Source organism: Trypanosoma rangeli (assembly GCF_003719475.1).
Source record: "Trypanosoma rangeli strain AM80 chromosome Unknown Tra_15.4_contig_00019, whole genome shotgun sequence".
Classification (NCBI taxonomy): Eukaryota; Euglenozoa; class Kinetoplastea; order Trypanosomatida; family Trypanosomatidae; genus Trypanosoma; species Trypanosoma rangeli.
In genome coordinates, this window is record NW_021705762.1 from 64730 (window position 1) to 83546 (window position 18817).

Consider the following 18817-nt stretch of genomic DNA (forward strand, 5'->3'; position numbering starts at 1 on the left):
CAAAATGGAAAGCCCAACATGAGCAAAACAAAACAAAAAAAGGCGAATAATAAATCAAAGCATCGAGGGGGGGAGAGAGAACAGACTACTTCACATCACAGAATTGAGGCCCATAAACGCAATGTGCCAAAGTTCAAAGAGGTATTCACATCGTACAACACCAAACACATCAGAAAAACCTTCAATAACGGCACACCGGTCGAGAAAGGTAACTACAAGAGACCCAAAAAGCTTGCGCAGAAAGAAAAGACTCCACAACTGTTTGCTCTTCTTTATATATATATTTTTTCTCCACCCCAATTTTTGTTCTTCTTTTCCTTCACTTTATGCCTCCTCACGGTTCCACTTTATATCCTCCCAGCGCCTTGGCTTGTAGAAACAGGCGGCAACGATGGGAGTGGACGGCGTAACATGCGACGAAGCTCATTCATAAGAATACGAACGTTCGTACTCGGAGGCTCCACTACCCCTGGCGTGGGTTGTGACTCCTTTCCATTCCGAGGGGAACGCTCTCGGCACCGCGGCGGCTGCCTCCGTTTTGTATTATCCGTCTCTCTCTTCACGTCCCTGGTCTGCACATCCTCTCTAGTATCAGGGCAAGGTGCCGCTCCCTCATTTACGCTTGCAGAATAATCTTCAACAGGGGTTTCCTGCGCCGGTGCCTGCCGCGACGTTGTCTTCTCCAGCCTCTTTTGGTGTGAAGCACGATGATCTTCTAACGCCACACCTGTCATAAACACAACGTCTCGAGGGGTCTCACTTCCCTCTGACTGGGAGTCCTCCGTGTCATACTTCTCGTCCGTCCCCGTACTCTGCTGATCCACTGGTGTGGTAGCCACAGCCTCTTCACTCTCTTCGTCGCTCTTCCTTCCCTCTTCTTCCTCCCCTGCGTCGTCAGCTGCGGCCTGGGGCACCACAATACTCTCCCTTTGCTTCCGCTTTCTCTCGCGCCCTGCGGCGTAATTGCGTCTTCCAAATCCACGGCGTGGCAAGGGTGGGTCCTCAAGAAGGCGGTAGATGTCCATAAACTCGGCATAGTTCGGCACGGTGACGAGACCGGTCTTGGGATGCACCAAAGACGACAACTGTCCCACGCCTGTCATCATGTGGCGTTGAGTTTCACCCTCCACTGCGAGTTGACGCCACTTGGAATAGAAGTAGCCCGGCTTTTGTTTCTTTATCACAGTGTCGTCAAAGACAAGCTCCACAAACCGCAACAACGAGGGTGTTGGTAGTTTTGGTAGGGTGTGATCGCTCCCCTTAGTCCTTGTCCCCCGAACCAAGAGCGGTTCCGCATCGCCATACCAAAATAAATTGTTAATGCCGTTGTTCTCCTCTGGCATCGCGGAAGAGTGTGAGACATTTGGCGTGTATAAGCGACGACGATCGGAGGAGTCGTCATTGTCCCCACTCTCATAAAGTTTGGTGATAAAAGGCGAGGAACGTTTTGATTCCGACTTCACCTGTGGCGGCTGCCATGATTCCACAAGACTGCTCCATTGATGGTATCCACTCTGCGCCGCCTCCGCTTCATCGGCCACCCCACATTCATTTTGATGTGGCGTTTGGAGCTGTGAGACATCTTCAAGTGGCACGTCGGTGTCAAAGTGATTGGAGGAGTTAACTTCATCATTGTCAGAGCGGCGAGCAACGGCTTGCTCCCAGTAAAGATTCATCACGGCCTGCACAAAAATTGAGTGCGCCGCGCTACGTTCTTTGTCTTTACGCGCAATAGGGTTCCCCGCAAGCATGACCTGCTGTAGCGTCCGTACAAGCTCCGTCAGCGCCGCCACATCCCGCGCACCTGCGAAGTGGTTGTGCCCCAAACCAATCACCTCAATCGAAGGAAAACAAAGCCCACGTCCATTTTTCACGGAAAGTGGAGGTACATGACGCAGTTCGTTATGATTGAGGTTGACTTCAGTGAGCGCTGGCATTGTGGAGAGTGCTGCAAAGATGATATTACCGTCGCGAAAGTGATTTCGCTCAAGTGCAAAATGTGTCACACTTGTGAGATCCGCAAGATCCTCTGGCAATACGCGCAAATCATTCCCGCTCAAGTCAAGTTTTTCAAGAAAAGGGAAGTATGACAAATGCAAAATGTCAGCCGGAGGAATCTTGTTAAAGGAAAGATTCAGAGCACGCAGGTTTGGCAAAAGAACATCATGCAAACTACACTCTAACGCTTGATGAGGGCGTCCCAGAGTCTTATGATGTGGCGAATAATACCCAGCAACCTGGGCTGCATCAACCGTGGCACCACCACTATTCAGGCTGGTTGCGACTGGCGTGCGCCAGCGTAAGCCATCGTCGGGATGAGGCGGTGTACCTGTTTTTTTTTGAGCATAATAGGCCGCAGCATTCCTAATGGACTTACTATCGTGCGTCGCATTGTCCACTACGCCAACTCCATCGCCACGTTTTATGTAGACATTACTACTGTTTGTAGGCTGTATCTGTTGCTCCATGACCACGCGTGCGATGCCCGCCAAAGAGCTGATCTTATTGTACGGGAGATGCAGCATCTCAAGTCCAGTCAGGGTAAGTAGGTGCTCCAGCAGAAGCCTATTCTCACTCAGGTCAAGAAAGCGCAGGCTCTGAAAATGGGCCAAGTCATCCTCAATCGCACCGACAATATGAAAACTCTGTAGTGTCACCGCCTCCACCGCTTCCGGCTCCGCTTGACCACTCGCGCAAAGAAGAAGATAACCGTCAAGCAACATGTGTGATTGCCGGTGAGGAGCATCCACGGCATTTGCAAAAAACTGAGCCTCTTCCTCATCCTCTTTCATTTCAACTGCCATCAATTGTCGTTGTGTCCACAAACGGTCCCTGACAAGGCGCGAACATGGTGCGGGGGGCAAACGAAAGTAGCTGCGCAATGATCGCTCCACCACACTACGGTTCTTAAGTATGCGGAACCCTTGTGGATGCACGACACAGGACTCAGGACTTGGTCTAGGCCGGCCAGACTGTCTAAACATAATATCTTCACTCGTTACGATTGGCGGAGGGCGCACCCTCGCATCATGAAGCCCACCACCACCACCACCACCCACTGAAACAAATTTGCTCGATTTGTCTTTGAAATTGTCACTCGGTGACAGAGAATGCGTCGCTAAGGATATCTTGGTGTTCAAAGGTGAGCCCTGTGAAGTGTCAAGGAAAAAAGAGGCCGGAAACTCCACATTTTGCACCTGCACCAACGGCACACACGCTGGTGCCTCCAAAGGCGGAGGCGCATCTTGACAATCTTGCGGCAGTGGCCGTTGTGTGCGCGCCCGAGGTGGCTGCCTCCACGTTATATCCTTCTTGTAACGCCGCAATGGCCGCCTCGCTCCCGCCGCAGCTGCCTCCCATCGTGTACGAGTCACCTCAGTGTTATCCTCATCCACCTGCTGCTGCCGCTGACACGGCTCAGCGTTGCCCTGAACGCGGTTGTCAGTGGAGGATGACGGCAGCTGCAACTTGGGTGGAAGCGGAGTCACACCTAGTTGGTCCCCCTCACAGGCCTCACTCATCATTTGCCGCGAACCTCCCGTTGTCTCCGCCCCACTCTCCTTCTGACTCCTTCCTAGCCCCTTTTTTTCCTCAAAAAGACGCTGCGGGGGAAAAAAAAAAGGCACACCTTGAAGGAAAAGCAGGGGACAGAGGAGCAGAACCCGGTTCCAGCACCTCATGGCTGCAGCAAAGACAAGCTAAAAAAGCAAAAAATCTTCAACAACTAAATTCACCAATATATATATATATATATATATATATAATATACGTCGTGCATACGCCGCACCGTCAATGTTCCTCGTTTTGCCTTCATTCTAACAAAAAAAAATAATAATAATAATAACAATACCTGGTGTTGCATTGATGCAGCTATCACCATTGAAGAAAACTAACGCAAAACACAACAAGGGAAGGGAGCAACGGGCAAAAGCCAGGTACTCTTCCCTCAACAGCTGCGTGAAAGCAGCTATAATATAAACATAAAATGATCCTCACATTCTTTTTTTTTTGTCCGTCACCACCTTGCAAGACACACCACCCTTCCCATTTTCTTTCTTTCTTTCTACTTCCTTACCCTCTACCCCACTCGCAGAATGGAATTAGTTGGTAGACTTTATATACTCACACAGCCTCCTCCTCTGCTTTATTGTGGTTTACGCTTGTGCGTTTGGCAGGCATTTCTCCGGCGTCCTCAGTAAGAAACTCGGCAACACTCCGCGCATTTGCGCTACACACAGCCTCTAACAACCCCCGCTCCAAAAAAAAACGCGGCTCCACGGCATGCTTCACCATACTGTCTATTACCCGCATCGCATCTGTCGAGGACCGCGCATTTTCATGATAGTATCGCACGAGAAGTGCAAAGACATCTCCTATACGAATGGCAGTCGAGACAATGGAGCTGTCCTGATGGCTGGGTCGACTGCGTTTGATGAGGTCGGAGCAAACGGCAATGAGTTCCTTCGCTTTCTCTGCGTCAGCGGCACTATCGGCGAGAAGTTTTATCGCCCGCACCACCTGTTCGATGACATCGCGGCGCGAGCGGAGGTCCTCATCTTTCACCATGACAGTGTCGTTACTGTAGACGGCTTCACGGTTGCGCTCCAAAAACTCCACGCATTCATGAAGTGCCTGCCATGCGTCGTAGTAGTTGCGGTTTTCATCAATCTGGTGTTGCGCAAAAGCATCCGTAAAAGAGATGAGGTTACCAAAGGCCTTTGCCTTTGTGTAAAACAAAACAATGTGTTTGTATATATTCGGATTGGTGTGCCAGTTTTGAGACTGCAAAAAGTTACCCGCAAGCGTGTAAATTTCCGTGCTGCGTGAGTGGTTGGCAAAGAAAATAACCTTGTTCACATCACCTCCGCGCATTAACATCTTCATTGCCTTCAGTCGTTCACCGATCTGCGTGTACTTCTTACAGGCAAGATTCCAGTTACCCTGATCCTTAGCAATGTCAGCAATCTGCCGCAGCAGTGCCGTACGCTCCTCCTCAGATAAATTGCAACAGTTTGCATCTGAAGACATCGACTCTGCCATTTCATCCGTGAGAGCAACCCCTTTCGAAGCACAAAGTTCAAGCGCGCGAGAAAACGCCTTGGAAAATACATACATTTCTGCTGCCTTGTCATAGTGCCCATTCGTAATAAAGTGTTCTGCCATCTGTAGGAACACCTCTGGGTCGCTTTGCGCATCCAACGTGGAGCTGATGCGGTGCATTGTATCATAAAGGCCACCCTTAATGCAGACCTCAATAGCCTTTTGAACATCCCCGATTCGGTGATACAACTCTACAGCCTTGTCGTATACGCTGTTTTGCTCCAAAAATGTTGCGTTGTCAAGCATCAGCTGCTCATCCTCACTCGCAATGGACAAGGCAAGCAAATCGCCATAGCGCTCGTGTCCCTTTGCCACCCTCGAGGCGGCTCGCCACGCTCCAGCATACTTAAAGTACTGTAACGCCATACACACATCATTGGAACGTTCATAATGAAGACCAATAAAGAAAGCTCCCCCCACAGGTTCCATCTCCGTCAGGGTTGATTCTTCCGCCGCAATAACTGTTCCCGATGCACTGCTTGCCCGCGTACGAGACTTTTCAATTTCCTTATCTACAATCCCAAGCGCCTCCTCTAGACGTGGAGGGTTTTCTGCACAGAGCAACCGCACACTATTAAAGACATCTTCTGCTAGCATGTAAAATTTAAGTGCCTCTGCAAACTGTTCTCTCCGCTCGCTCTGTTGTGCCCACCAAATCAACAGGTCCTTGTTGTGTGCAAAGAGATGTTGAAAAGTAAAGGATGTATTCCCTTCAGCCTCATCCCGTGCAGAGTTTTCATCTGTTTTACCTTCATTCTCTACAGGCATTGTCGTCGTCGCTGAGGGCTCACGGTTGTCCTTGGAATTTATAGAACTTTTCTTCTCAGTTGCTGTATTCTCTAAATTACCCGTCGTGGCACCGGAATCATTCTTATGGTTGCTCGGTGGTGGAATAATGAGGTCATGCAGCTCCATTAGGCGATTATTTTGAAAGAAAACACGGGGAACATCCGTTGAGAAGCACCCAGCGTTACGGTACCACATGATTGAGGCCTCAAAGTGTGAAAAGGATTCCATGAACTGTGCGTACTTATATGACACTGAGTGCATGTGGATCCGATCGTAGTGTTTTGCATGCCGCCGGGCCTGCTCAAACTTACCACACGCCAGCAGTAGATCCGTGATAAGGTCAAATCGCTTCGCCTTGCGCAGCAGACCCTCACACTCCTTTACCAGTCCAAGACCACAAGCAAGTGTCGCAAGGTGCACATCCTTCTCCTCCGGGTAGTTTGTGCGGGCCTCTCGGAGAGCACCAGCGGCAACCCCATCCTGCATTTGCGCAAGACAAACCTCTGCAACGTCCAAGCGACCAGAGGAGATGCACATACGTGCGAGACTCTGCCACACCGTGGGGTTTTTAATGGTCTTGACACAGCGATAAGCCTCATCCATATTGCCAATGGTGGAGTAGTAGCTGAACTTCATGAGTGCCTCCAGAACCGGCACTTCTTTTTCCGTCTTAAGCCCCTCAAAGTCGCGCAATCGCTTTTGCTCAATCATGTAGTCCTCGGGATTACTTGGATTACCGTTGACGCGCACTGAAGCTAGTAAAAAATCCGGGATCGTAAGGCCAACCAGGCAAATGTGGTAACGCTTAAGAAGGACGGCGTTGTGCACAATAAGCCCCTTATTGGTAGAAAAGAGCGTCACAACGGAATGAGTGCGATTTGCAAGAGGGTTAACCCCGCTAAGGCCGTTTGCATAGCTCTCTTCCTCCCTCCGCTGCTGCTTCTCGGCAAAGTTCTCTAAGTCCGGCATTGACTCCATAGCTGACACCGCTTCAGCATGGTTTGTAATGGCGCTAAATGAGTCACTTCGTGAGTTTGGCCGCTTTGAAGAGTTGCCCTCCGCACCGCATTCACCAACCTCCTCAGCACCCTCGGAAGAAGATGTGGTGTTGCTGTTTTTTACTTGATGCGTCTCACAGGCTAAAAGGAGATAACCAAGCTCACCAATGGTATTGCTATTCGGTTCCGGTGTGTTCCAGTATACCGCGTCAGGTATCTCTCCACGCACGGCAAAGTCATAAAAATTTATCAGGTCCTTATCGCAGTCGTAAACCCAAATGCGACTGTCCATCAGATCATCCGCAATGCGACGTGTCATGAGTGCCACACGACGGCCCTGCGCATTCACCCTTGCGTCTGTCACGACAACGCCAGAGTCTGGAAGCGTCAGTTGACGTGGTGGACCCAACTGGCACACTTCACGTTCACTCACACGTGCAAGTCGCATAGCATTTGTGGAGGAGATCACCACAACAACGTCACCCATCACATCAATAACCATTGGTCTCCCTTCCGCCTCGGTAAAGGCGATTTGCCCAAGCGTCACCAGTTGAAAATTGACGAATAAGACGCGATTGGCATCCTTCACGTAAAATAGCCCCTCCGGATGCACTGCAAAGGCAGAACTTGTGGCTGGTACAAAGTTTGTCAAGGACGCCGTCGACGTGGACTCGTTAACCGTGTAGAGGTCAATTTGTTGACCATTCCAGAGTCCAATAGTAGGAAAGGCTGCCGCCATGCCGCGAATCTTACTGTTACTCTTCAACAAACACTGGCAGCCAGTGACACTCTCTACCACGACCATATCCATTGAAATCTGTGTGGCGGCTACAACCCCGTCCCATGCACGCTTGCGCACCGTCTCTCGAAGAACCTGCATCTTCCCCTTTGCAAGAGCCACCACAATGTGACCAGCAGTGGTAAAGCTTAAACGATTCACGCGTCCACTTATATCGACAACCGTCAGTAACTCCCACTCTTCTGCTGGATCATTACCGTCACGAATGGCAGCATCATTCGTGGAATGGCTTTCCATCGTTGCATTACCTGTATTAGCGCCTGGTATGGTAACAGAGCTTCGCTCACGGTGTGGAGCGACGTTTCTTTGAAATACGGCGAGCGGTCCTTCCATCGTTGCCATAGCTAGTAAACCCTTCTTTTCAAGTGTGTCAATGTGTGTGATGTGCGCAGCCGCAGGCACCGGATGCGGTACAACGTACACGCGATCACCACGGATGTCAAAAAAACGCACACGATTGTCCCCACACCCAAATGCAAGAACACCAGAACTGGCCCACCGCATTGTCACCGTAAATCGCTCTCCCATCAAGTTAGCACTTGGAGTTGACAATTTACGGCGAAGAATTAACTTTGCTGTAAAGTCTTCTGAAATATGGTACACGTTAATTACATTAGCGACGCTAAATGCAACAAGTTGCCGCTCTGCTGGTTCGTAGAGCATCGCCGTGGGTGGTTCTTCAAGCGAAAGCAGTGGGAAAAGTTTTTGCTCCTCTGTTAGCGCAAATATTTGTTTGTCACTGGCACTGGCAAGAAAAAAAGCACATTCATCATTATCATCATCCAAGTTGCGATGAAATGGCAGCTTAAGCGAACTACCAAATTCGTCTGGGGAATCCGTGTTGGGCTGCTGCTGCTGTCGTTTTAGCGCATTTTGAAGAGACGGCACAACGGAAGCGGTAGCATGCAGGGCTTGGACCATCATCACTTCTGTTGGCACAGACCACATCGCTGTAGGTTTAAAATGCATTGTTTTGCCCTCGTCATCTCGATCACTCTTCTCCGTTTTCACGGTGGTGTGCTCCACCATCCAGGCCACTACAAGCATCTTTGATGACGCGGTTAAAAGGTAGGTGCCACCACTAGACCACACACACGTTGTCACTGAGCCTTCGTCATGCTGCAGCAATGCCTTTTCAGCTTCCACCGGCGCTCCTGATGGGGTAGTGACAGCGCCAGCCGTTTTCGTCATCGGCGGAAGGGTCCACAACATGAGTCCCCCCGAGGACCACCCAATTGCCAAAACAGGATGGGTGGGGTGCCACGCCATGGAGGTGACCTTACCAGTGGCTTTCGATGCTAACTGCACCCCGCTATCGGCGATGAACTCCCCTTCGGCATCGGTCACAAGCAGGTGTGACGGCTCCGTCCACGCAGATGCCACAATGGGCAGCAGCGTATGCGTCACGAGAAGCTCCGCGTTAACGGTCCCCTGACTCGCGACACCATTGACGAAATACAGTAACATTGTTTCACGTCCGTTTTGCCTTTCCTCTTCCTAAGTAATTGTTTTGTTGGTTTCCTTGATCTTTTTTCTTCCCCCTCCCCCCTTTTCCCTTCCTTTTTTTTTAAGTTGTCGCTCTCCCTTTTCCAGGAGGGCCTCCGACAAAAGAAATAAAGATGACGAGATCGTGTGAACCGTGTCTCTGTCACTAGTCTTAGAGACTTGCCTTCTACGGCCGTAAACAGTTGGAGGGACAAAGGAACAAAAAATACGTGGTGAAAGTACACACACAGAAGTAGAGGTGCTCACATCCATGCGCGCCACCTAAACACAAACACAAACGCACACACGGACACACACAGACAGACATAAGGGGAAAACTGGCAGCAACAGCAACAATTATCACACAGATGGGGGAACAGAGCCCACGTCATTCCAAAGCAAAAGATTTTGGCATCTACAAATTACAAAACTTCAAAATACAAACAATTTTACGTACTCATCCATCGACGTCACTACGCCTCCCATTCCCTTCGTGACGTATACAACGATGAATATATACTGAAAACTAAGAACATCACTGTACACAGTTCCTCTTAACTGCCGAAGTCAGACCAGTCGTTTCTGCGAGAAGGACGTGTGGAATGAAGGCCATGCTGCATCGTCACAGGTTTCACTACAGATGCAACCAAAAGACTCGCCTTTGCAAATATGGTTTTCGTTCCTATTTCTGTGTCCATACGGTTCACCTCCCCCACACGAAACGCAGAACGATTTTCAGCAGAAGCATTAGACTGTGGAAACAACAACGATGGAATAAGAAGCATATTACGCATCGGTCCTCTCATTTTGGCCTAACACAGCTTTATTCTCATCTCCGTTAGAAAAACTAAATTGCTTTAATCGATCCTCTGGCAAGCGAGCCAATGCTTCCTCGCAGCCTTTCAAAGGAGCTTCAACGTCCACGACACCATCTAATACGACGTCTACATAAGAAGAAGAACATGACCCGGAGGCCGACCGAGGCGGTTGCTGCCCAGAACACCTTGTACATGAAAACGGGGGGCTGGGCCCCAAGCTCATCCCCAGTCCTTGACTCGTCTTCACAGGCAGTGACTGCATCGTGCGAATGAGACTCATTTTACCTGCTCCCACAATATTCATTTCCTTGTTGCAGTGGACTCAGCTCCATAAAAGAGCGGTGCCCACTAACCCCATGTTCGTGGCTCTCAATGACGTTGGAGGATGGCAACGTCTCAAGCCTGGTTTTTTGTGCACTCGACAAAACGGCTGCGCAGCAACTGGAGCTCAAGCATAAGAGCATGTTTTTCCCGGTTTTCCTTAAGCAACATGTCGCGCAGTAACTCCTCCAACTTAACCACTTTCATTTCATTGGGCCCTTTACCCGAGGTCTCAGCAAAGGCAAAAACAGAACACAAAGATGATGCCGCATCGCTATCCTGCGTGTCAATACTCTGGTCATTCTCGCGGCTGGGAGCAGCAGCCTTTTCAGCATCTGTATGAGGAGTGACTTCAACTAGCGCAGCGGCCCTCGCCTGCTTGCACCTCATAAAGTGTTCCAACTGCCCCTGAAGCACCGCCAGCATGTGCCCCCAGATCTGACTGGCATAACTCTGTTCTTCCAGACACAGGCTCAGGCGTTGCTGCCCTTCTGACAATACAACCTCATGCAACAAAGAGGAACACTTCATCCCGCGGGTGAGTTGCAAACAGCGCGCCTCAGCCTCGCGCAGGTCCCCCTCAAGGTCTTCCAATACCACAATACTATTCCCAAGATCCACATAATGCATCTCACAACTGCGGAAGTACGCCCCAACAATGCTGCGGAGGCAAAGCATCTGTGCACGCACCACCTCGAAACGGGCAGATAAAGCATCAAAAAGAAGGGCAAACCGCCTCTCAGCCGCCTCCCACACAAGCTCACTACACAACAGTTGCCAACGCATCATAGACGGCACCCCATCGCCTAGTCGGCTTTGAGTCGAGTTCCGAAATACAAGCACCCAAATTACTGTAACAACAATCGCACAAACGACTACAGCAGAAACGTACATCCACACTGCCAAACCTATTGATGATGATCCAACCGTTTGAACTTCATTGCCGCACTGACTACTACACAAGACACAGGTCACAGCCGACAAACCTTCCTCCGACAAGTCCACTAAATCCTTTGCAACTACAACACCACCCACTTCAGCGGGCTCCGGCGTCTGCTCATGCACTGAGTTCGTTTTCGGAATGTATTCCTGTGGTTGCTTCTTTTCCAAAATTTTATGGCCTTGTCGTCTCTCCAATGTATTTGTATACTCTTGATACACCTCTGGCTTCTGCTTCCTGGAAACTTTCCCTTTGGCAATAAAATCGCATGTCTGATTCCCCATTCGTAAATCTCCTGCTGCAACGCCAACTCTGCTGGCTGCACGCGATCGAGTAAACGTGTAGTTTTCCAAAAAAATGTCAATTTTCCCTTTCGTCCAGGGATTACTTTCGGCCAGCTGGATTACATCAAGTTGTTTATGAAGTGGTTTTCCCCGGCGCCACACTTCAGCATTGTTGATGGGCGCGGATACAGTCAAAGGGAGAATGTTTTTGGCATCCCTTACAATTCTATCTCGTACTTCTTGCGAAACGAGTTGTATTTCAGACTCTTCCTGAGCGTCGTGCGGCTGCTCGCCGGATGCATCGGCCGCAACCTCAATGTGATGTGGTGTCACAGCACGAGCTGTAGCGGCGTCCACAATGGTTGTGCGTCTATTTTCACCCACAAAAACTGCTTTCGTGAGAGAGAGCGATTCCTCTTTGCTGTTCTCGCGCGTAGCTTCTGCAGCCGCTTGAGGAGCTTTAGAAGTCAACGGCCAACCAAGGACATTGCGCGCTGCCAATAGCCAGTAGTGGCTGCCAACACCCTCTTTATGTGGCTGCCAACGCTTTTTCTCGTCTCTACCTCTGTTTCGAGAAGGGTAGCCTCGAGAAGACTCCGAAATCCCCAAAGGGGAGCCACCGGTAAGCCACCTCAAGAAACTGGATGCCTTCCCTAACATGTATTTTGTTTGCTCCTGCCCTTTGTCCGGTTGTGGAGCGCCTCCGGCCGATGATGGCTGGGGTTTTTCAGTCAGTGGAGGATCCCTCACCTGGCGGACGCGCACGGCGTGAGACACGAGAGCTGCCGTGGCGCGTCTCATCTGAGCGTAAAAGAGGTCGCTGCGAACCTGCCGCCTCTTGTTTGGATGGGAACAAAAACGTGAAAGTATTTCTCAGCCAAGTTAGGATACTGGGCATCCTCGTCAACCGCGCTGGCTCCTGGGCAAGGACCGTATCATTGATTGTACTATTTACTGATGACAGCAACGGTGCGGATGGCGTGGAAGTCGTAGTGACTGTGGTCCCATGTGTGCAGTCAACCTTCCCTTGGCACTGCGACGTCGCCTTCAAGCCCAGCAAACTGGAATAAATATACACCCAACGCACTCCTTCCAACGTTTTATTCCTCACAAGTTGGATTGCCAGCCTCAGCGCCGAAAGAAGCCGCCCGGTGAAATCGTGTAAGCAAGACCACAGCTTATCTGTCACAAAAAAGTGCGTGTATGTCCACGCGGCACTGGTAGCACGAGAGACAAGAGAGCGCGCTTGACGTAGACCGTTTAATGAAAAACCACCGTCACCGTTCAACTGTTGCCACAACAATGACGAATGTGAGATCAGGAAAAGGCGATCCAACGTACAAACCCATAATTTGATGGGAGCAGAAAGTATGCTTTTAACCAACACAAGACACCGCGACAGCGAGGAAAGTACCACATCCTCTCCTGTAGGCGATAGCGAGAGAGGCGATGACGATGGCTCGTCCGCGGCACTACTCCCCCACCAACACCAACACCAACACCCTGTAAGAAAGAGGACAAAAATGACAGCAAAACCCATATACAGCGTACGGGATACATTTTGTTCTTGAACTTCGGGTAGCAGTGTTCTCGCGAAAGACCTTTCGCTCTTCTTGGGTGTACTTAAATAGTGTGCTGGGCCAAAACTTGGCGGACCACGTGGTTCTAATCGGCTGTGGTGTGAGCGGCATGTTGAAGCGAGAGAAGTCTCACCCCTCTTCATCATTGCGTGTTTCGCTAAAAGATAAGGATATTCCCTGCCGTGTGGGGATTACCCGGACGTGTCTGTAGCAGTACAGGTGCCAACAGTTGCCTTTTGCCTGCCGCTGTGCCCCCCTTCTTCACAACCTCTGTGCGTTTTATTTCTTTGTTTTTTTTTTTCGGTGGAGCAGTCATAGGCGTGAGGCGGCGGCAAAGTACAAATCATAACGAAAAGAAAGTAAAAATTAAAAAGACAACGAAGGCAGAAGTATGCAGGCCACTTTTTGACGGCACACACAGATACTTACAGAGCGCAAAAAGGGAATTTCTAAAAAGCACAACATCATTCATTCCACTCATTGCTAAAAGGGCCCCAATGATATAAATATAATACAAAGCAGAGGTTGAATCGTCCTTGCAGTCAAGTCATTAGTATTTCTCTCATCTTCATCCAGATGCCACACACTTATCATGTGCAGCAACATTGCCACCAAGCAACAGCGTTGGTCTAGAGCAGCAGACGCTCTATGCAATAAAACATAAGCATATTAGCGGCGTGGAACAGATGGTGTCTTCTTCCCTCGTGGTTTTTTTACTGTTGTTGTGCCCCCAGCGCCAGCACCCGTCTGTGTGCCGCTACAGCCTCTACTATCCTTGCTTTTCCTTTTGTGACCACAACTAGCACTAGTCAAGGAAGGAGGTTCACTCTCGTGATAAGAATTGGTCTCTCCGCTGGAGTGATTACCCCTCCCACTGCGTCCCCTTGTCAGAGACGCCGTCCCGGAACGATCTGGAAGAGAGGCGGTGTCCTCGAGACTTTCATTTAGCTTCGATGGAACAGTAGAGAAGAGTGCCTCCGCCGCCTCTGTCGCCTTCACAGCAAGTAACGGTGGCAAATTGCGTCCTGGCAGTGCGTCGGGCCGACGTCGCCCATGTGAAACTTTGGGAAACGAGTTAAGGAATCCAAGGTTGCCTTTGCTGCGCTGTGTATATTGCGAAGGCAGCGGTGGTGGACTTTTTGAACTGTTTGCAAGCGGCGCACTGGAAGTGACAGAGAAAGCCGAGTTAGAATTCAAGGACGTCATCAGGGCAAAATCAGAACGCATGCCGGCCTCTTTTGCGGAATAATTTCCCCGCAACGGTGACTTCTGCTTTTCATGGGACGCTCGACTCTCGGTGGCACTGCTGTCATGAGGGAGAGGGAGAAAGGGATCACTGCCGACGTGTGAACCTTCGTTGTGTATCCCCATCCGCAGTGTGTCGTCCCCGGCGGCTGCCGTCACCCTCGCCATGTTGTCCTTCGTCCTTGACAGCAGTGCACGGATCCCTCGTGCGCCTGCCACCACAACCACGCCGTTCTCATCGTAACGAGAGGGCATTGCCCTACTGTCATCCTTGGCCTCACTGCCGTCAGGCAAAGCCACCTTCTCCACACCATACTCCTCCGCAATAAAGTCATCCATGAAGGTGCAGAACTCATTAAAGGAAGAGGTGGATAGTAACAGGCGCCACGCAGGGTACGATAAAACATCCATCGAGACGTTTTCCTCACGCGCGTCGCCTTCTTCGCCGTATATTTCCACATCAAACAGCGCCAGGACAAATTCCTCCATATCAAAGTTTGGAACATTTCGAGTCAGCAACTCAGTTATAAATTTGCTCACGTAGCGAGAGTACCGCTCATACGCCGTAAAGGCCTCATGGGGGAACTCTCGAATCGCATCCTCCGTTAACCCTTTGTCACTGCAAGCTTGAAGAAATGGCTTGTGATGGGCAAACAAAAAGCGACCCAAATCATCGGTCACACACCGATTGCGCACCGCACGTTCAATGCAACGAACAGCCAACAGGAAACGGTACAATGACTTCTCCGCTGTAGCTGCAATAACGTCCGCATCCGTACATAGTAATGCCTCTGAATTTCGACCAAGAGTTACTTCCCCCCCCACCTCCTCCTCCTCCTCCTGGCGACTCTGAAGAGCTGCCCGAGCGTTTCGGCGAGCACGCTCAAGGGCTATAATCTCCATAATGGAAAGTGGTGTTCCCGTCGGTCTGGAAATCGCATTATTACCGTCCATTGCCCTTGGCGCCCCAAGGGTGACCGTAGGGTCTGCTGAAATATCATCACGTGCCGCCTCCAGTGCAGCCAAGGTAAACGCCTCCGCCATATGATCCGTGGCAATGAAATACTTGGCATTGTCATCTTCCTCGCTTGCAGCGTATATCTGCAAGAGAACACGCTCCTGTAACTCATCAAATGTGGTTGGAGGAACAACGTACATCTTGGAAGTATCGCTCTGTCCTTGTTGACCAGGGCCCTGGCTGTACTCTTTAGTCTTCACAAGAAGTGTCGTGTGCTTAGCTTCACCCTCTGGCGCTTTTTGGTGCTGCTGCTGCTGTTGTTGTTGCTGCAACTGCTTTTCGTCACGCTCCTTCTGAACGTCCGTGGCGATAAGATCCATGAGACGAGCAAAGTCGCGATATGTCGCACTGTCTGCTGTCCCCTGTGGCCCTCGAAGAGCCTCTTGTATAACAAGGGGTGGTTCACCATGAGGCGGGGAGGATTCCTCGTGGCTGCTCAGTAAACTTGTATCATTGTTTCTACTTTGCCGCTCGATCTGTTGATTGCCAGTGTGCAAACGACAAGGAGGTTGATTCATGGGGGTCCGCGGCGGTGAGACACCAAGGTGTATTTTCTCCACATTCCTTGTTGCCCTTCCACTTTCTTCCCTAACAGCAGTGTCTCTGCTGCTGCTGATGTTGACAACAGGACGACCATTGGGGTACAAAAACCGTGCAGTTCTCTCCCGAGCCGCGCGGTACAACTCCGGATCGCTATCTGATGTATCGCTCTCTCCTTCAGGCGCCCCTACAGATGTTAAGAACGCTGGTGCCGCACCATTGTCGTTGCTTCCAGTTTTCGTCGTGCGATTGTCCTGCGGTCGACGGCCTCTTTTGCCCGAACGACTTCCCTCACTGGAACTCGTGCTTGTGCTGCTGCCTCTGCTAATGGCCCGACTGTCATTCCCTCTGCCGTTTGCGGGAGTGGCGAGACTGCAAGCCGTCGTACCTTGCCGATTCCACTGACCCAGCAAGGCAAGCCGAGCTCGACTGGGGTCAATGGGCTTTGCCTTGATCGGCATCTACGCTCACCAAGAAGTGCAGACGTGGGCGGAAGCAGAAATGTCTTGGACGCCTACTTCGTCGTACCGTGCAGCCCTACACAAACTGCCGCTGGCTGCGCCAGGTGGAAAACGACAACAACAACAAAAAAAAAGGAGCACTGATGAAGGAAGTGAATAAAACGGGAAGGACATTGTGGTAAGACAAGGAAGCAGCAAGGAAGCAACTCCCACCACGAGGTTCCCCGGTCCATTCAAGTACTGAAAGTAAAAATACATGACAAAATAAAAACACGGAGAGAAAAGTAGGAAAACTGCAAAAATAAGAAATAACACATACTGCAATGAAGCACTTCACCGCCACAAAACGATTGTGTGTGTGCGTGTACCCGCAGGGGCGTTACAGTAATGCGGCTTCCGTCTCGATGCTGTCCCTAGTTTTCCAGTTCTCTTCTGCAATACAACACACCGCCCTCCCCTCTCCCCCCTCCCCCGCTCCATCGATCTCACTGTGCTCACTTTGCACGAGTAGTCCCCACCGTCCCTCGCTGCTTCCTGCAGAGTTTCCTATCCCTTTTCTTTTCCCCATGGATCCCACTTCCGGTCGATCATCTCCCCTATCCCTCACTTTGCCCCTACTCATGCGGCAAACCCTCGTCAGCACAGCACTCGTTGTTCTCCACCTCCCACGATCGCTCCTCCTTTCGCTGAAAAAATTGGCAATGAGTGAGGTATGAAACAAACAGTACCGCCACGATGAAGAATAACAGGCACAGGAGAACCAAAGCAAAACAAACAAACAAAAACAACTATAGTTAAAATACCATAGTGCTTTGAAAAAAAAAACGAAAACACATGAAAACTCAACGGCAAATGGAGGATGAAAAAAACAGCACGTGGATAACGGAGAGGAGAGTGGTAATTTATACATCATACGTATTAATCTCTTTGTAAACGAGAAACAAAAACGGGAAACCCGCACTCAACATAAAAGAACAAAAAACTTTCTACATTGCATGTCGTGGCGAGCCCTTTCACTTCCTTCCCGTCCTGGAGACAAGATGCCCTTCAAAGAAACAAGTTCTTCACCCAGACATCTAAATTCACAAACCATTTCGGTCTCCTGCGGAGACGGCATGTAAGACTCCATTGTCTGCGCGGCGCTTAATCGCAGTTTCAGCGTAAAGACGTGCAGCATTGGCTTGTAACTTCTTAAACTCCAAGAAACGCTGCATTTGATCTGCACGATCTTGGTTGGTGGTACGCCACAGCGCAGCAGAGCTTTTGTAGGTGGGTGGTTCCTTTGTTGGAGTTTTCTTACCATTAGCGGGCGGCGCCCCATTCCCATTGTTGTTTCCCTTCTCCAAATTCCCCGAGTCAACCAACCCGGCGCGACCATTATCTGTCTCTGGCGAGACTCCTTTCAATGACTTTTCTTGAGCAGGTTTTGCACCGGTTAGATACTTGTTGTGAGTACTTCCTGGATACTGGTACGCTGCGTCTGCCTTGTCATCGTCTGAAACGGTGGGGCTCCGCCTCTCCGCTGTTGCTACATCATAAGCTTCTGCAGCGGTGGGCATAACGCACTTGTCATCCTCCTCTTTCGCTTCCTCGTCAAGTGGCACCCACACCACACCGGTGCCGTACGGATGTGTGCTGTAATTAAAGCGACGCGTGGATTTACCATGGATAGACGGAAAAAACGTATCTCGTAAGATGTGTGGCGGTGGCACCTGGCACAGATGCTTCCCCTGAGCGTTGACGGCGAAGCAATGACCACACACGTGAGGCTGCAATGGGCATTCAGCAACCATTTTCTTTGCCTTCATATCCTGTTCATGTACAAGTTGACGCAGCTGATGAATGCGGTCCAATGATAGCGGCTTGTTCGCGTCATCCGCGGCGTGCTCGTCCGTAATGGTTTTAATGGAATTCAGCACATGAAGCAATTCCCCTTCCGCCGAGCATTTCGGTTGCGGTGCCGCTTCGGAAGCATGCGCTTCGGCTACTGCCGTTGCATCGTGGAAGTCATCACGTGTGCCAACGCCGCGTTCCTGCAATCTCGTATCCTCTTCATCTGAAAGGCCCATTGCCCGACGATCGCGTCGTAGTTGGCGCTCGGCCTCAATCCGCCCTTTGTTCTCAAGAATGAGAAGTTCCTGCAGGCGGTCGCGGCGTCGAACTGGAACAGTTAACGCAGCTCTCGCCATATCACCTCGTGTACTTTGCAGCATCGTGTCAGGTTTAAATTTATGGGCATTCTTTGAGCTGGCCATCAGACTCCTTGCCCGAAGGCTATCGTTAAGGGTGCGAAGATACAGTTCATCCTTGCTGCATTCATTGCCTGAAACAGGCTTGGTGCTGCCCGGAATGGCCCCTGTCTGCTCACGAGGCCGCTTGCAGTAGTTACACTGACAGTACGTCTTACATTGACCACGGATCATTTTTGTAGACGGCCCT

At 50.5% G+C, this 18817-nt stretch overlaps 7 protein-coding genes across 7 annotated transcripts, besides 6 other annotated features; all 7 read right to left on the reverse strand.

The window, feature by feature from the left end:
* The first annotated feature begins 23 nt into the window (after positions 1 to 23).
* Positions 24 to 62: a sequence feature (A-rich).
* Positions 63 to 347: 285 nt separating this feature from the next.
* TraAM80_01010 (putative leucine-rich repeat protein (LRRP)) lies at positions 348 to 3521 on the reverse strand (the record flags this gene model as incomplete). The annotated part of the gene is made up of 1 exon (XM_029378067.1): positions 348 to 3521. The coding sequence occupies one exon, from the start codon at positions 3519 to 3521 to the stop codon at positions 348 to 350; it is 3174 nt and encodes a 1057-aa protein (XP_029242154.1).
* Positions 3522 to 3736: 215 nt separating this feature from the next.
* Positions 3737 to 3768: a microsatellite.
* Positions 3769 to 3821: 53 nt separating this feature from the next.
* Positions 3822 to 3849: a microsatellite.
* A 199-nt stretch (positions 3850 to 4048) lies between these two features.
* Positions 4049 to 4073: a microsatellite.
* A 49-nt stretch (positions 4074 to 4122) lies between these two features.
* Positions 4123 to 9153, reverse strand: TraAM80_01011 (Intraflagellar Transport Protein 140; the record flags this gene model as incomplete). The annotated part of the gene is made up of 1 exon (XM_029378068.1): positions 4123 to 9153. One exon carries the CDS (start codon positions 9151 to 9153, stop codon positions 4123 to 4125), a length of 5031 nt encoding a protein of 1676 aa, XP_029242155.1.
* Positions 9154 to 9455: 302 nt separating this feature from the next.
* Positions 9456 to 9498: a microsatellite.
* A 459-nt stretch (positions 9499 to 9957) lies between these two features.
* Positions 9958 to 10293, reverse strand: TraAM80_01012 (uncharacterized protein; the record flags this gene model as incomplete). Its single annotated transcript, XM_029378069.1, has 1 exon — positions 9958 to 10293. One exon carries the CDS (start codon positions 10291 to 10293, stop codon positions 9958 to 9960), a length of 336 nt encoding a protein of 111 aa, XP_029242156.1.
* A 92-nt stretch (positions 10294 to 10385) lies between these two features.
* TraAM80_01013 (uncharacterized protein) lies at positions 10386 to 12194 on the reverse strand (the record flags this gene model as incomplete). Its single annotated transcript, XM_029378070.1, has 1 exon — positions 10386 to 12194. The coding sequence occupies one exon, from the start codon at positions 12192 to 12194 to the stop codon at positions 10386 to 10388; it is 1809 nt and encodes a 602-aa protein (XP_029242157.1).
* Positions 12195 to 12261: 67 nt separating this feature from the next.
* TraAM80_01014 (uncharacterized protein) lies at positions 12262 to 13074 on the reverse strand (the record flags this gene model as incomplete). Its single annotated transcript, XM_029378071.1, has 1 exon — positions 12262 to 13074. The coding sequence occupies one exon, from the start codon at positions 13072 to 13074 to the stop codon at positions 12262 to 12264; it is 813 nt and encodes a 270-aa protein (XP_029242158.1).
* Positions 13075 to 13391: 317 nt separating this feature from the next.
* Positions 13392 to 13415: a microsatellite.
* Positions 13416 to 13783: 368 nt separating this feature from the next.
* Positions 13784 to 16378, reverse strand: TraAM80_01015 (uncharacterized protein; the record flags this gene model as incomplete). Its single annotated transcript, XM_029378072.1, has 1 exon — positions 13784 to 16378. One exon carries the CDS (start codon positions 16376 to 16378, stop codon positions 13784 to 13786), a length of 2595 nt encoding a protein of 864 aa, XP_029242159.1.
* Positions 16379 to 17460: 1082 nt separating this feature from the next.
* On the reverse strand, positions 17461 to 18801 carry TraAM80_01016 (uncharacterized protein; the record flags this gene model as incomplete). The annotated part of the gene is made up of 1 exon (XM_029378073.1): positions 17461 to 18801. One exon carries the CDS (start codon positions 18799 to 18801, stop codon positions 17461 to 17463), a length of 1341 nt encoding a protein of 446 aa, XP_029242160.1.
* Between the last annotated feature and the right edge of the window lie 16 nt (positions 18802 to 18817).